Source organism: Orbicella faveolata, unplaced genomic scaffold (genome assembly GCF_042242905.1).
Source record: "Orbicella faveolata isolate gen_17 unplaced genomic scaffold, um_ofav_v1 contig_12, whole genome shotgun sequence".
Classification (NCBI taxonomy): domain Eukaryota; kingdom Metazoa; phylum Cnidaria; class Anthozoa; order Scleractinia; family Merulinidae; genus Orbicella; species Orbicella faveolata.
The window spans coordinates 28,016,651-28,033,096 of record NW_028301539.1 but is presented as its reverse complement, the minus strand read 5'-3'; the positions used below and the strand labels follow the sequence as shown (position 1 = coordinate 28,033,096).

General features: G+C 39.9%; 2 protein-coding genes and 1 pseudogene across 2 annotated transcripts; all 3 read left to right on the top strand.

Annotated features, from left to right (window-relative positions):
- The first annotated feature begins 18 nt into the window (after positions 1-18).
- Positions 19-6,083, top strand: LOC110059844 (peroxiredoxin 2-like). The gene is made up of 7 exons (XM_020766567.2): positions 19-227; positions 2,861-2,941; positions 3,294-3,330; positions 4,172-4,288; positions 4,385-4,507; positions 5,135-5,195; positions 5,754-6,083. Exons 1-7 carry the CDS (start codon positions 56-58, stop codon positions 5,958-5,960), a joined length of 798 nt encoding a protein of 265 aa, XP_020622226.1. The 5' UTR covers positions 19-55; the 3' UTR covers positions 5,961-6,083.
- Positions 1,482-2,942, top strand: LOC149117421 (uncharacterized; annotated as a pseudogene).
- A 1,923-nt stretch (positions 6,084-8,006) lies between the features above and the next one.
- LOC110059841 (aldo-keto reductase family 1 member A1-A-like) lies at positions 8,007-14,397 on the top strand. The gene is made up of 9 exons (XM_089283143.1): positions 8,007-8,177; positions 9,047-9,093; positions 10,263-10,445; positions 11,164-11,251; positions 11,907-12,002; positions 12,562-12,679; positions 12,794-12,850; positions 13,366-13,502; positions 13,961-14,397. The coding sequence occupies exons 1-9, from the start codon at positions 8,175-8,177 to the stop codon at positions 14,183-14,185; spliced, it is 954 nt and encodes a 317-aa protein (XP_089139269.1). The 5' UTR covers positions 8,007-8,174; the 3' UTR covers positions 14,186-14,397.
- Positions 14,398-16,446: the final 2,049 nt, after the last annotated feature.

The window sequence follows — 16,446 nt, the reverse complement described above, 5'->3', positions numbered from 1 at the left end:
AATGCCCCACAGTATTGCGCAGGCGCTATATCTTTCGTTTCTTTTACAAGTCAAGATGGCAACAATGGTCGGTGCTGTTTTATTATTTCTCGTGGCTTTTATGTCTGTTTCCAGTTTTGCCAATAAGGTAGATGAAGAGGAAAGTTGTAGACGATATGCTGGTGGCCAAGTTTATCCAGAAAAAACAACGATTTCAGAGCATGCAGTTCACTGGAGCAAAGCCCAAAGTAAGATCAGTTTGGTCTGGTTAAAGATTTTTTTGAAAACGTGCATATTACCACATATGTTCATACAAATTAAAACAATTCCTAAATTCCCTGTCACTATCGTTTAGAACGCAATATTTTGTTTTCGGAAATCCTACCTGCAGGTTGAAGATAATCAGGCCGGAAGATTAGTTGCGGTGCAGATTGTTCGATCTTGCCTTCAATTCGCTGATTTGTGTCTTGGAAAGTAGGAAATTGCAAAGACAAAGATTTCAAAGCCAACATTTTTTTGTTTATTCCGTTTTTAAGAAGTACTTAACAATCACAGCTTACTGTCGAGTGTTGATGTTCGCTTTTATTTGCAAACCAATGAATCGGAACGCATGGCGCTGAATATATTTAGACCCAAAACCTATTGTTTGTGTTTTTGGTTGGCCAAACGCTCGGCCTTGTTTCGGAGTTAGACGCGATGTAGATTACACTTTGATGGTAGATCAACCCAAAATCAAACAGAACGCGATAACTTGTGGCTAAATCATCGAAGACTTCTTATCAATTCCTTGATTGCAAGATCCAGAAAGTCGGGAAGCGTAGAAGTACATATATGTTTCGCTTTTAAGCACTGTGTGCCGTCAAGACAAACTGTGGATTTATCTTCAGCTATCTTGAAAATGGTGGAGGAAAATATAGTCTTACTGCACTTCGACTGAAGCAGCAGCTGGGGCCAAAACAGTTAAACTTTTTACTGTACCTGACCTCAGCATTTGTGAGTGTACACAATGTACAGTGTATATTAGAATGGCTGTAAGCTATTTTAAATACTATTTTTAGAGTCAGTGAAGTTATTAACCTCTACATGTATTAAGTTTATGCAATGTGGCAAATTGGCCTGCTCTCGAAGATGTCTGAAGAATTATTAGTGACACTAAAATTGAGATTACAAATTGTTTTTTCTTTTTTTTTTCTTTTTTTTTTTAATATGGTGAGTGGAAGGTTATTCATTAAGGTCATGCAGAAAATTATAACTTTACAAGTAGTTCATTACATTGTACAGGTACAATAAGATGGACCCTTTCATGGTTTCTGATACCTTGGTTAGAGCCTTGCATGGTAAGAATTACAGCAAATGTAAGGGGAAAGTGCAAAATCTTTACAATTCCCAAAAAATTTGCATTTCAAATACAGTCAAACCTCGATTATCCGGACCTCGATTATCCGGACTATTCGATTATCCGGACTTTGTTCTCTGGTCCCAATTTTTTTCATGAATATTAATTAGTTGTGATCTTGAAAACTCAAAGTTGCAAAAAGCCCAATAATCCTTTCAAAACACTGTTGAAACAGCATATTATCCTGTGCGATAATATCGCCGAGTCCATGGTCGAAATGTTGGAACATGTACAGCAACTTGACAATGAGGAAATGCCTAATGCTCACGATGTGGAAGACTGGCTTAACTGGAAAACGAGCTCCCGACTTCACCGCAGATGTATGATGAAGAGATCTTAGCCACCGTTGTTGGAGATTCGACGGAAAGCGAAAGTGTATGCAGCGATGAGGAAGATGAGGGCGAGGACGAGAAAATAGTATCGGCTAAAGAGGCAGCGCAATGTTTCAAAAAATGCTTGTCGTGGATGGAATCACAGAACGATATTGACCCTGTGCAGTTAATGCAGCTAAGACGAATGATGGACTTCGCAATGCGATCAAGCTACAAGTCTTTGAAGCAAACAAACATGCTTGAACATTTTAGACCTTTGTAAATGCCTGAACTGAAAGTTTTCATTTGCAAATACATACAAGGCTGTGTAGATTTCACAATTAAAATGATGTTTTCTTTGCTGTATACCTTTTGTTCACATATCTATCTCATTAATATTCATGTTTTCGATTATCCGGACTCTCGATTATCCGGACTATTTACCGAGGTCCCGACGAGTCCGGATAATCGAGGTTCAACTGTATTATGAATTATTTGAAAAGCAAAGATACCAGATAAACAAATTCACTGATACAATTTGAAGGAGTTGGCATCCCAAGAAAAGCCAGGATTAAGGTTTTCATTTCACTGATGTATGTTTGACTGCAAAAGTGGACCACAGTTCCAAGAAAATTTAGAGACAGTGGTTTAAAAAATTATAAATGCGATTCTTCACTTGCTAACACAGCTGCATCCTTCAAAGTTTATCGGGAAAATCTCCTGCTGTGCATCTTCAATTTTAAACTCCTAAAACTTCAAAACATCATCGTGTAAATCATAGGCAAATTACTGAATCAAGACTGTGGTCTTAGGAGAAAAATTACCAGGAGCCCAAACCAAACCATAAAATCCTGGATGACCAGCACTTGAGCTTACATGAAAAAAGTAAGTTTTCTAGTTGCCCAAAGACAAAAGGTAGTTGCCTGTAGCACCCAGGTACTTCTAGAGCACAGCCAAGTGAATTGGGCCTGAAACTTTAACTTTTCCACACATGTAATTTTTGCTGTGTTTATCTGCCAACCAAGTTGGCACCGGAAACTGTGCTTAAAAGGGTCTATTTTAACTGATTAGCAGTAATCAAGATTATGAGAGTGTCTATTTTAATAATTATTAGAAACAGAAATTAAGTAAAACTACAGTAAGATCTAATGGTAATTGAACACTCTCTGAACAGTCTCCAAGCCAGCACCACATTGGGAAGGAACAGCTGTAGTAAATGGAGAGTTTAAAGACCTGAAGATAACAGATTTTAAAGGTGAGGTAGCAACAAAAGGTGACGAACATAAACAAAATCAATTTATTTTCATTAATTAAAGCTAAGATCTCTGCCTGGACCATTCATAAATGATCTGTTCCGTGATAACAAAGATTGTAATAAAAAGTTTTCTGTTGTGTTCAGTGTAAGAAGACATTTTGCAGCATATTGTTTTAGGGAGACATTAATGTTTAATAGTTGTGAGAAATTAACCCTTTCACTCCTGTGGGGAATGCCACTATGTAATCAACTATGTAATTTTTGTCATTGAAAGTGACTATTTTTCCAACTCTATTTTTCTTTTAATCATACAAGTTTAACTGATTTCATGTCTCTATTTGTTCTATTACAGGGAAATATCTTGTGTTCTTTTTCTATCCTCTTGACTTGTAAGTGTTCTTTGTAGTGTGTAGACTTTGTCTCTGGTTTCCAGTATTCTAGCCCATGCAGTCAAAATGTTTTGGAGTAGTGCACAGGATAGTAGACTGAAGATGGTTTTGTTATTGGTCAGGATAAGTTAACTCCTGTGTGAAGTGGGTGGCAAATAAGTTAATGTAGGTGGCAAAATTGACGGCTGCCACTGCATTTTTAAAGGGCTGCTTTGGCAATTTTAGTTTTATAGATAGGAAGTTAAATTAATCATAGTGAATAGCCATCATGAGTTACAGCCAGTGGCATACTGGTTGGTGTGCCACTCACTCAAGACTGGGTTGTCATGTTGAGTTCTTGGGCATTACAAGACACTTCACTTACTAACTTGCTTCTCCACCTTGAATTGGAAATTTAAATGAGAATTGTTAACTGTTTGGAAAACAACCAGATTCTTCATAGGCTGGATAATGCTATCCACCAAATAAATCGCTATCCAATGGATAAGTGTTAAGAAAACAAACCAGCGTATCCACTAGATAGATATCCACCTTTCAAACAACCCAAGCCTGATGAAATATGTGGGAGTGATATGCAAAGAACATTCATCCTATCCGGGGGAAGGGGAGATAGCAGTACTCTTGGGTGCTTCATGCAGTGAAAGGCTACTCCTAATAATTTTTTGATGCTGAGAAACCGACTTCTGATGGGAGGTTGAATAAAATGTGGAAGTATGTACACGCTCTTCACTGTTGATGAACTCAGCTCCAAAAGACTACGCTTACATGTTTCTACAGTAACCATACCTTGTCAGACAAGTTTTCATTTGTAAACTCACTTTCGTCTTTCTGTGTTCTGCAGTACTTTTGTTTGTCCAACGGAGATCATTGCCTTCAGTGACAGAATTGAAGAGTTCCGTGCAATTAACACAGAAGTGGTTGGCTGCTCGGTAGATTCAGTTTTTACTCATTTAGCTTGGTAAGTACATTTGGAAAACAACAGAATTCCATTGTACATTATCTTATTAGTTACGCTGGTGATATCAAAATGCTCCTTGACTCCTTCCAACTCTAGGATCAACACCCCAAGGAAAGAAGGTGGTCTAGGAAGGCTCAAGTATCCCCTGTTATCAGACTTAAATCACCAGATTGCTAAAGATTATGGAGTACTTCTTGAAAATGAAGGGCATACCTTAAGGTGAGGAGATCTGTTTTTATTGCATGGCTTGAGTATACTTTCTGTGAATATATTTTGTCATTTGTTCATTTTCACTTACTTTAATACTCATCGATGTGGAAAGTCAGGGTTGTCACAATTGTCAAAATGCACGAATTTCATTATGTCTGGCCGCTTATTGACAATGAAAATAAGCCAATGGGCATGCAATGATTTCTGCAGTTATGGTAAAAACATCTCATGTACTGGCTAAGTTCAACTATGAGTACACTCGAGAACATGTCACGTCAGGGCCAGTGCATTACTCACATCATGGTCAAAACTTGTGTACTGTGGGCATACTATAATTATGCTGAAATTGTAAACAGTTGCATTGTGTAGTGTTGCTTGTATATTTTTACAAGCCATGCAGTGATGTCAATGCTATTGTAGTTATTGCTACTGATTCATTGCTGGAGACTTTTTGACCAGTTGTAGCGACCCTTTCTGGGCAATGCAAAGGAATTTAGGATTTAAATATTTTTCTGCTTCTAAAATGCCCCATTCAGTTTTCACTAAAATTGTCTTGAAGCTATATACATCAATAATAACAGCAACAACATCTTTATTTCTCAATCCAAATACTATTGTTCTATAATTGTCTTTCAGAGGTCTATTTATTATCGATGACAAAGGTACTCTACGTCAAATTACTATGAATGACCTACCGGTAAGTAGTCATTGGTGTACACTTACCGTATATAGCCCATTAATGTGTGATAATGAGGTTTACTACATTTCTGTCAAGGCTTGCTTTGGATGAAGCTTGGTATCCACCTTAGGCAGTGACTTCAAGTAGTTTATATGCTGTGAAGGAATCCATTTATGAAAGAGTTACCCCATAAGCACAAATGCTTCACTTGCACCTACACAAACATCAGTTCTGACTATTGAAAGAGCATGGCATGATCAACTGTCTATAGGATTTGGAGCCCCGTTTGTATAAAAAGTACTTTTTGTGTGTAGAATATTACAAAGAATGCAAGAGCTGAGTGCTTTTGCCTTCAAGAACCTTTGCAGTTCAGGAAAGCTAATATCCCTTTCAGTATCACTACACGTACAGTAACTCTGTAAATGGTTTAAAAAGACAATCTGTGTCTAGCGTGATGCCTTCTCTATGCAAAGTGACTTGTTCTGTTAGGCAAAATGTAAACAATGGCAAAAGGAACAATGATCTTATGAAGGCAAAAATGCTTACTAAAACATTTCCACTCGCTTCTGTTTGCAGGTGGGCCGATCAGTTGATGAGACTCTTCGTTTAGTTCAGGCTTTTCAATATACTGACAAGCATGGTGAAGTTTGTCCGGCTGGGTGGAAGCCTGGTAAAGAGACAATTATACCTGATCCGACAGAAAAGAAGAAGTACTTTGCTAAACAAACTGAAGATGAACAAGAAGAAGAAGAAGAAAAAACAAAAACAAAAACAAAACAATAACATTGAAATAAAATATTCCAGAGTTGTCATAAGAAATGTAGCTGGGCTGTCGTGTCCAGACAGTGGCCTAGAAAGGCCAAAAAAAAAAATAAAAATCCGCAAAATTATTGTTTGAGTTCAAAATGATTTAGCTTATTCAACGAACTCTACGGACACCAAGCCTCATGTCAGTAACTGGTTAAATTTGTGTTCATGTACTTTGAGAGTGAATGCTGCTTTTCCCTTCACCTGTACATGTAAACTGTATGGTTTTCCGCATCAGTTAAACATCGATGGCCGGTTTGCTCTGCGCACATTAGAACTTGATACTTCCCGACAGAAGTAGTTTTGCTAGGCGAAGTCCTCCCTGCGTATCACCGAGACACCGAGAAATTCCAGTGAAATCTCAGGAGAACTTGAAGCTCTTAGGAACTACTGATTCAAAATTCAAGGAAGAGTCAAACTTCTTTAATTAAAAAAAAAAAAGAACTGGAAAGTAATAGATAATGTAGTGCACTCTTAGGAGTAAACATGGCAGAAAGGACCACAAAGAACCAAAACAAGTTGCAGTCGCAAACCTGTCTTTTTTTTTTTTTTTTTTTTTTTTTTTTTTCCTTAATCGGCAGTTGAACTATACTACCATTTTGATGCAACTGTCAATGCAGGGTTCGATGTACATATATCATACATTAGGCACTCTCATTGGATCTATGCCAGTCTGCCAGATCAGGACAGAGGGCCCGCATGTACACCAGCAAGGGCTGATGCGGCGTCCTCTCTAAAGACTATAATTTATGTTGCTGTAGGCGTGGCTGTATTTTTGTGGTGAATGGCAGGAAACGCTGAGCACGGGGCATGACGGTTAGGTTGCGAAACGCGGAGCAGTCCAGTTTTCTGAGTGCAACAGCCGAGTGCAAATAGCCCAGAATTCCGCGCTCCAACAATGGAGAGAGGCCTGCCGTGAACGAAGCAGGTTTGGCGTGGGCTGACTGTTGACATACAACATAAAAGAGTCGAAAAAGGCTAATTCAAGAGAGAGACGCATAATTTGAAAAAGGTGCGAGATCGAATTGAAGAGAAGTTTAGTAATGGGAACAACTCTTAGCTGGCCATTCATCAGACAAACCACTTTCTGTGTGTAAATCACTATCCGAGGGTATCCTCTTAAAACTCGGTTTCAGGGCCTGAACACTGTCTCCAAAAGGCGATTTGGGCGGCGAAAAAAATACTTACTCTTGCTTGTTTTAAAAAATATACTTTTCCATGATTATAGGCATGTTACAAACTATAATTTTGGCAGATAGTAAAGAATATATTCCAAAATTTATTTTCTTTGGCGCTTGAGCATTGTTGTATTTGGTGCTAGCTTTGAGCTGCAATAAGGCATCGCTCAAACACACCAAAGGAATTTTACAAATAAACACAACATGGTCAAAAGTCCGAAGTGGCAGGAAAGAGACCAGTAAGGCAGTTGACTATTAACAAAGCGGGACCGAGGGTTTTTTTTAATTTTATTAGAGCACTCAAACTACTTACAATGCTACGACAACTTCAAATACTAAAACATTACCGCGACAAACACAACGTACTCATTAAGCCGTATAACTTATTACTTGCAATATCATTACATGACTGTGACCGAGGGGTTGAACTTAGGACTATGGAGAGCAAATCCAGCTGGAGAGCTTCAACCGAGAATCAATAGTTCAGGTTGTGGCATATGGCTAAAAAAAAGGCAACAAAGCACACAAGAGAGTTTGCTAGAGATGGAGTGGTGTATAAATCCCCATCTGTTGCTACGGATAATGATATCAAGCTGACCAGTAGTAACAAAATAAAACCATATCCGTAAATATCCCAAAAAATCCCGATCACAAAACTGCCGGTGCCCGTTTTAGTAGTTCTTAGTTTAGACTGAAACATTTAGAAATCGGTTTCACATGTTTACATCCGAATCCATAGCCTATTATATGAATAACCGACGATGTTGATGGGATAAGTTTCTTGCGTGCGCGTGGTATCATGGGAGTGACGGTGCTTTTTTTTCCATGAAAAGAGATCGCGTGACTCTTGGTTGCACAGTCGCTTAGCTTCACATGCAGACACTTCTTTGGTTTGTCACGAACGGACGCAGAAGGTTTACTTTATTTGGAAGGACGAGCTTCTCCAGCTGGGTTGCAACTTCGTCGCTTGTTTGAATAGATCGTTCAGCGTAAGACATAAATTGTACGAAAAATGGTAAGTGCTCTTTTCAAAGATAAATTTTAGAAATAAAACGGCGATTTTTAGTTGGTAGGAACTTCAGTCATCATACATCGACCTGAAATGTCTGCAGAACTCTGAGCTGTCTTGCCTCGAGTTCCAGCGATTACTTTTTAGCGCGCCAACACTACCTTTATCGCTCAAGATAAAAGACGCTTTGCAAACTGTGGGAATATTCTTCACCTATCAGCAAATTCAAGTCGTAACTTCAGGCCTTTCTTTGTAATTTGCACGCTATCTTTTATTTACTTGTATAAGTACCATTTGCATGATCTTGCATGACTAAGCAATTTTACATTCAAATTTGAATCTCTTGCAACAGTGCACGGAAGACGCCAGATCTCGAACTTATCTGTTACTTAGACGGGCATAGCGATGTAACGATATACTTGAACGTGCTACGGCTTTCATCATCGTAGCAAACCAGGGTTTTTAAATTCATGCTGTTTGTAAATGGACTAAAACAGCTGGCTATTTTAGTGGGTCATCTTGCATTTGCATCTCACTGAATATTTATTAGAACAAAGAGGTGACCAAGGTGGCTTTTTTACTCTGAAAAATCGATCTGATATTCACGCAAATGAAAGTAAACTTTGAAATTAGTTTTGCTTTCCGTGATCAGGTTTGTTATACTGTTAACTCATGAAAATGGAAAATTTCAACTAGACTGGATTACTCAGTGGAGTTTAGCGGACTGTGTGTACTCGAGTTATGGTTATCAGGACAAAAATTATTCATGGTTGTGATTGGATTGTCCTTCGTCAATTGCCGAAAATCAAAATTATGAAGACAATATATTTATTGTAACTTTTTTTGTTTGTTTATTTCTTCTTGGGTGATTCAAGGCTGCAAAACTCTCGAATGGAGCGATGATGCCACTCATTGGTTTGGGGTAAGTGTTGTTCAAGACAATAACTGATCTGAATGAAAGCAAAAAATACAAAACATAAAAACTTCACAGGACCGAGTAATACCGGGCACTAACGGGCAACACGACATGTTTCTAACACACGTGTTGCAAGTTGCAGTAACATTTTGTGCAAGGCTAGGTAGACGCGTGTCAGGCGTGTTCAACTTTGTGCAACGGTTTGCTGCGTCATGCAACACTGGCAGTAATACGTGCGGTAACGATTTTGAGAACTTGTATTGTTATATATATAGCTGGCGTTTTTCCCGCTACAGCGTGCCCATTCATCGGCTAGTTCATGGGCACATGACATCTAACAATGAAACTGTTTATCACCAAATGCCATGAGCGGGGCAACATTGCGAAAACTATGACGTCAAACGGGAAACAGTTCACTGTTACCCGCGAAATGTTGACCGCTGTTGCACGTGATCAGAGCGTGCAGTTCAAGGTGGCCTGATGTTGTAGCCTACGTGTAGCCGTACCCACCCCCCGAGGAAAAACGGGGGTGGGTACGGCTACACGTAGGCTACTGATGTTGTCGCTGGAATCTCACTTAATGACTGGTCCCTTGGGGAACAGTGGAATTTTGTTTCCCTCGAATCTCAATGTTTCCCTCGACTTCGCCTCCGGAAACATTGAAATTCTTGGGAAACAAAATTCACTGTTCCCCTTGGGACCAGTCATGAGCGTTAAATGTAACACTGTTACCGGGGCAACAAGGTGAAGTGAAACAACGTTACAGCTGATTCTGGAGACTTCCAGGGACACAACTTGCATTTTTCAGTTAATGGGGTGCCAAAGTCTGGATATCCCATAGGGAGGTTTGGGGACATGCCTCGGGAAATTATATTTTTAGGGACTCGAAAATTCTGTTTCCCATGTTTCCCAATCAACAGTTTTAGGGGAAAAAACGCTGAATATTTAGTAAGTTATGTTCTTTGCATCAGTCCAGAAACTGTCTAAACAACCGATTTAATTATAAAGACGGCGTTTTTCACCACTGAGTGAACATGTAATTTTTTTTTTCGGATTTTCGGAGGTGTGCACGTGTGTAGGTGCGTATATGGTCGCTGCGCCCCTAAAGGTCATTGCATTTTAATTTGTGTTTACTTTGCCAGAAAAATTTTAGCATATGTTGATGAATCTTACAGGACGTGGAAAAGTGCGAAGGGTCAAGTAGGACAGGCAATCAAACTCGCTGTGCAGTATGGGTACAGGCATCTTGACTGTGCAGCAATCTACATGAACGAGGCTGAGATTGGTGAAGCATTACAAGAAGTATTCAAAGATGGGAAGGTGAAACGTGAAGATATCTTTATCACATCAAAACTTTGGTAAATAAAAGCATTTTTCCTGGCATTTTTCTTCAGCATGTTACTGTTTTATAGTACTTTCTTAAGCAACTGCATCCCGCAGAATACAAAAATGTACCAACGCAAAACTAGAATCAATTCAGTGTCGCCATATTTATACTGCAGGGCGGGGCCGTTCAAAGCCCGAGTAAGCTAGCGCAGGATTAGGGAGAATTTTGTCTTCAGTTTTTTATTTTCTCGATGAGGTTTCCTGTTTTTATTGCTTGTCCTTTAGTTTTGAGCTAGAGTAATCTCCGACAAACTGCACAAAACGTAAGCAGTCAAAAACATGTTTATACAAGAAAAAAAGAAAAACATGAAAAAGTAATACTTCGGTTAAATTTTAATCCTGCCTTAGCGTTAACCAGGAAACCTGTTTAACACTAAATTGTTGTCCACTTAGTTATTCTAAGCTTGCGCAATTCAAAACTCAGTCAAAATTTTAGTTCTCGGTAATTATCTAAAGAAAACTTGGATAATTAAACTCTTTCATCCGTCATTTGTGGTAGTTTTAAATCGCCTTAGGAACTTTCTAAAATACTGCCAAACGAGAACTGTACTAGGCAGCAATGGGAAGAGACTCAAGAGCATCACAAGAAACGAATCCGGTTGTTGGTCATGAACCTGGGTGTCTCTCTCTTTGGAATCCAGAGCATTAAGGGTTAAGCTAGTGCTATGACGTCTGATTTTTTGTTTTCAGGTGCACTGCGCATGCCCCAGAGGATGTCTTGCCTGCATGTCAGAAAACACTGAATGATCTACAAACAGACTATCTAGATCTGTACCTGGTAAAAGTCACTCTCTTTTCTTTCTGATCCCGGTTGTTAGAAGGCTGGATAACGATATCCACCGAATAAAGTGCTTTCCAGCGGATAAGTGTTAAAAACCAAAACCACACTATCCACTAGATAGTGACTTATCCGGTGGATAGCGTTAACCACCTTTCCAACAACCAGGGCCTAAGGCTTATCAAGATAAAACCGCTCTCCCTTTACATTTAGACTAAGCCCTTCTTTCGTGACATGAAGTCTACAGTATTGCTTAAAAAGAAATAAGCAGAATTAACCTTTACATTTTTTCCATTTTACCACCTGTTTTGCCTTCCTTTTGATGACAGTTTTTCCTCATCTCCTCAAGAGGGAAGGGGATGACGGACATACATCTGGCTGTCCCTAATGTGGAAACTATTTCTAATAAGAACTGATCGAAATGTCATCATCAACCAAGAAATTTCACAAACACTAGCCTGTGAGCAGCCGCCCGCTCCCCGATTTTTTTGAGGGCAGGGGGCGACTGTACACAAGCTAACAAACACCGCAATGAGTCCTGATAACCACGTTTTCATCAGGACATTTTCTTTAGCAATGAATAGGACATTAAGTTATAGTTATCACAGCCCTAGAGCAATTAATCACTAAACGAATACCGGGTTCCTTTTTTCAGATCCATTTGCCAAATTCCTTCAACAAAGAAAAAAAAGAACCTGATCCTGAAAGAATTCTTGGCTACTCCGCTGAACGTTTTGCTAAGACATGGAAGGTAAGTGAAACGACCATTGTGCTACCAGATGTTTGCGTATGTAGTCAATTCCCCCCCCCGGGAGGGGGGGGACTCCCATATTAAAAGGTCAGGGATGCTCGTCTCGCTTAGGGGTATAAATCAAGGATTTTGGTCTCACTTCGGTTGGTCAGGACGAAATGCGACTATTTTTAACCATCAAAGTATCTTTTAGACTGTGAGCAATCTCTCTTTTGCTCTAGATTCGTGGGGAAGAAAGCAATTAAGATCGCAAAACAAAGCAACATGAGCTTTCGAGCGTGACATGCAGCTCGCGGCCGCCTTCAAGGGATGCTAGCATGTCACGCTCTTACGCTCTCTCGTTTTGCGTTTATCTCCACGGATTTTCGAGCAAAAGAGAAACTGCGTGCAGTTTAATTATCCTTTAGGATGCACGCGAAAACAGTAATTATACGAAACCTGCTGTCATCTCCATTAAGGTGGTACCTTTTGGGGGTCAAATAAATCTCGAGCCACGCCTATATTCGTCTCCTTCAGGGGCATAATCCTGTAAATGATTCTGCACTTCTTTTTATGCCAGGCCATGGAAGAACTTGTTGATAAAGGTCTGTGTAAGGCCATTGGCATTTCAAATTACACCATCAAGAAAACGGAAGATCTTCTGAAAACTGCCAAAATAATGCCAACTTGTAACCAAGGTGAACTTATATACTATTATAAATCTTTCAACTTTCATTGATTTTTTTCAATCTTAACTAAGAGTGACTACGTTGTGTGGTTAGCCTGTAAGTGATATATTGTTGTTTTTGTAGTGGAATGCCATCCGTATTTTCGCCAAGAAGAGCTAAAAAAGTACTGCGACAGCAAAGGTAGGTTACATAAACTTTAACCGTCAATGCTGAGTAGTCTTGAAAATATAAGATTTAGTTTTTTAAAATGAAAATTAAACAAAGTCTTGATTAAAACGCCTTTGCTCCATAATAATTCTCTCTTGCGAATGCTTCAAAAGTTCATTGACTGAGCAGCAATCGTTCCGACTTGAGGTTTTCAATGGGTGGTGGATTTTTCCGCTAACGGCGATGGCGAACATGTGTCCTTCTTACTGATTTTTCGTAGAGAAAAAGCGGGGGGCGGCCCTTTGGTCACTTGCCTAGCCTGCGAGCAGACTCACCTTTGAGTCACACGCGCGAGCGGCGAAGAGCAAAGCGATCCGGCGGGAAGGAGTACTTTCTCGTCTCGCGGCTTCGCTGCTCGATTTCGCGCTCGCTGTTACGCCGCGCGCGCCTGTGTTCCAACTTGAGCCTGCTCACAGGCTATCACTTTGCCAGACCAACAGCTTGTTAATAGTTCTTTGTCTTATTGGATCTCAATGCCTTACTTTCAGGGATTGTAGTGGCAGGTTACTCTCCCTTAGGATCAAGTGACAGACCAAGTGGGTTTGTCCGTAAGGATGATCCTATCGTATTGAATGAACCAGTTTTGAAGAAAATTGCCGAGAAACACAACACCACCGTCGCACTGGTAAGATAAAACAAATGGAAGATATGTACCAGTCTACCTTACATGTTTTTGTGTCTGACAAAGCTCAAACTAAAGTATTCCACTTTCAACAACAACAACAACAACAACTAGCTTTATTTACATGACCATAAATACATACAGTGCTACAAAAGCTTTTGTAAACTAAAACTAAAACAGTAACGATTATCGTGAATATATAATAAGGTTATGATAAATCAAACGGTGTGATTTGAAAGAAGAATATTGCGTAGATCAAAAATGAAATGAATGACGGTCAGATCCAAATTTAGAAACCGTTTAAACTTTCACCTCAGTATACTAGACTTAATTTCCCCATGAAACGCGAAACGTGTAAAATCATACACTGTTTATTAAAAGCTGTTTTGGTCTATCGAAAACTCCATTCGTTATTATCTCAAGAAGTCACTGCCATCTTGGTGTGTTTATTTTCCCTCCAGGTCGCTCTAGCCTGGGGAATCAAGCGTGGAATTTCAGTTCTTCCAAAATCTGTCTCTGAAAACCACATCAAGGAGAATCTAGAAGCCCTTAATGTTAAACTGGACGACGACGACATGAAGGCGGTCGAGAACATTGGCGTCCGCCATCGATACTTTAATATGCACTGGCCATACACTAACAGTAAGCTGGAAGTTCCTAAAGATCTGTGGGATGGGGAGGAGTAGTTACTGCAGTGGAGATGAGATGGAATTCAAGCAACAAGCAACCAACAGCCTTTAAGCCTAACCATTCAATGTTGATTCTCAGCTTGATTTGCTCTTTAGTCTGTGTCAGAACTTCCTCTTCATTATGTTGGTAAATAAAAAACAAATGTAATAAAATTGGTGTTGTTAAGGTAATTCCGCTGAAATAAAAGTGACAATAGATTTTTGTTCAACCTTTGTCCACTGAATATTTGTCATATGATAACTTCAATTTTTAAATAAAAAAGGGGGGTACCCATGCTCATTAAGGAGCAGTGAGGCATTGAAAATGCCCCATTTTGGCATTACTTAATGCTTATTATAAGAACGCATTCCCAGTAATTGTAATATCTTTGTGAGCCCGGACTCATAAGAACACGCATTAAACTACAGTCAATACATTGTGTCGGACACAAATAAACGTTTTAAGTTTGATTCAGACAGAAAGCTAAATCCTTGGTTAAAAATTTGAACCAAATTTCTTGACGTGGTTACCGACTGCCAAATAGAAAAGACCACCGTGTATCTGCCATTTTTCTTATTTAATTAATTTTCAGCAATAGAAATTAGATCAGTCTTTTCTCACGCAAAGCTTATGATTAGTTGATTACAATGAGTGGAAAAAAAATTGGGGTGCCCGTGCTCGTTGGTGAGCGAGAGCCATTTTTCAACTGACAGAGCTCAATATCAAGGCAAATCCGTCATGTTTTCAATGTGCGCGTGCACGAGCGCGCGCTAATGACGCCATAAATTATGCGCAGTAAGGATGAGCAATGCAAATGTGAGGAATGACCTTAAGCGCTTATAAAGTCAATTCTTTGAGAACGTTAAGGCTCCAGCGCGCTTACTTCGGGCCCTACTATTCCTGGGATCATTAAGATACTAACGTGAGCTGTGATTGGTCATCTGATTCAGGGACGCTCAAAAGTATAAAAACCTTCGGGCTAATGGCTTATTATGTCAGGGCTAGTGCCCTGCCCTCCCCCATACCCCACCTTACGGGATGTTGGTCCTTCGCGCGCAGGGTAACCCCCAGCATTTATTTTCATTTAGACGCGTAGGTTGGAAGAGGCACTGTGCTAAGTGTCTTGCCCAAAGTTTGAGAACACATTGACCTCGGCCAGGGATTCAACCCAGACCGCTCGGTCCAGAGTCTAGCGCGTTAACCATTAGATCCAGTCAATTACTGTTAACAGGCACACACATTGCTTATATTGAAGATCCTGAAAAGAAAACTGCCTGTGCCCCTTTTGGCAGTTCTTAGTTCAGACTGAAACGCTCGAAATTGGTTTTGAACGCGAGAATACATTAATTTGATTGAATAACCTATATCGAGTTTCTTTCGTCTTATCGTACATTCCCTTCCCTGTTAAAAGAGAACAGTGATCCTTAGCTCCCTTTGGAAGTAACACCTATTGATCAACTTTTCCAACATTAATCCCCAACATTAATAGCGTTTTAAAATTCGTCGATCCAGTGCTGTTCACACTGGCCGGAGCAAGTGGAGAAGGGAAAAGGGGAAAGACTGGGGGAATGGCAAGGGAGGGTGCAGTGGGAACGACTAAACAAACAACTTGTACGAAGCCAAGCAGCAAAAGGTACGCGTCACCATGAACAGCGGCGCGCGAAGGCAGACCCCGCGTGCGAGCGACGCTACGCCGGGCCGAGGCTTAGGCTGCGCTCCCATACATTAACTTCTGTCAATCAAAGATAAACAGGTCGCGCACTTGCCTTGGGAGGACGAGCTTTTGTTCTCTTTCTCGCTTCTTCAAATAGATCGTAACCCGTAGGACATCCATTGTCGGAAAAATGGTAGGTGTTCCTTTAATTTCAGCGAAAACTCTAGGTACATTCTTGCCATATAATGTGTACCAATCTGCAATCACCACGATTTATTCACGCAAAGTGATAGCCATTTATTTAAACGTAGCATGGCTCTAATCATCTAAGTAAAACTGGGATTTTACCATTCCTGCTCTGTCTGAGCGGACAAAACAGCGCTATTTTTTCTTCAAGATTTTAACGGAGAGGGAAAGCGAACGCGACTCAATCGTCGAAAGTTAGCAACTTTTAGTAAACGTTTTTATGGCTACTCACGCACTGTGAGATAACCAACTATAGCGGAGTCAATTTCAATGCCAATGCGTTCAAAAGTAAAAAACGTTGGAGCCACCATATGAAAACAACTTGGTGGGCGCGTTCTTCTCCCCCATCGATCCTTGGTAAAATGTTACTGCATTTTA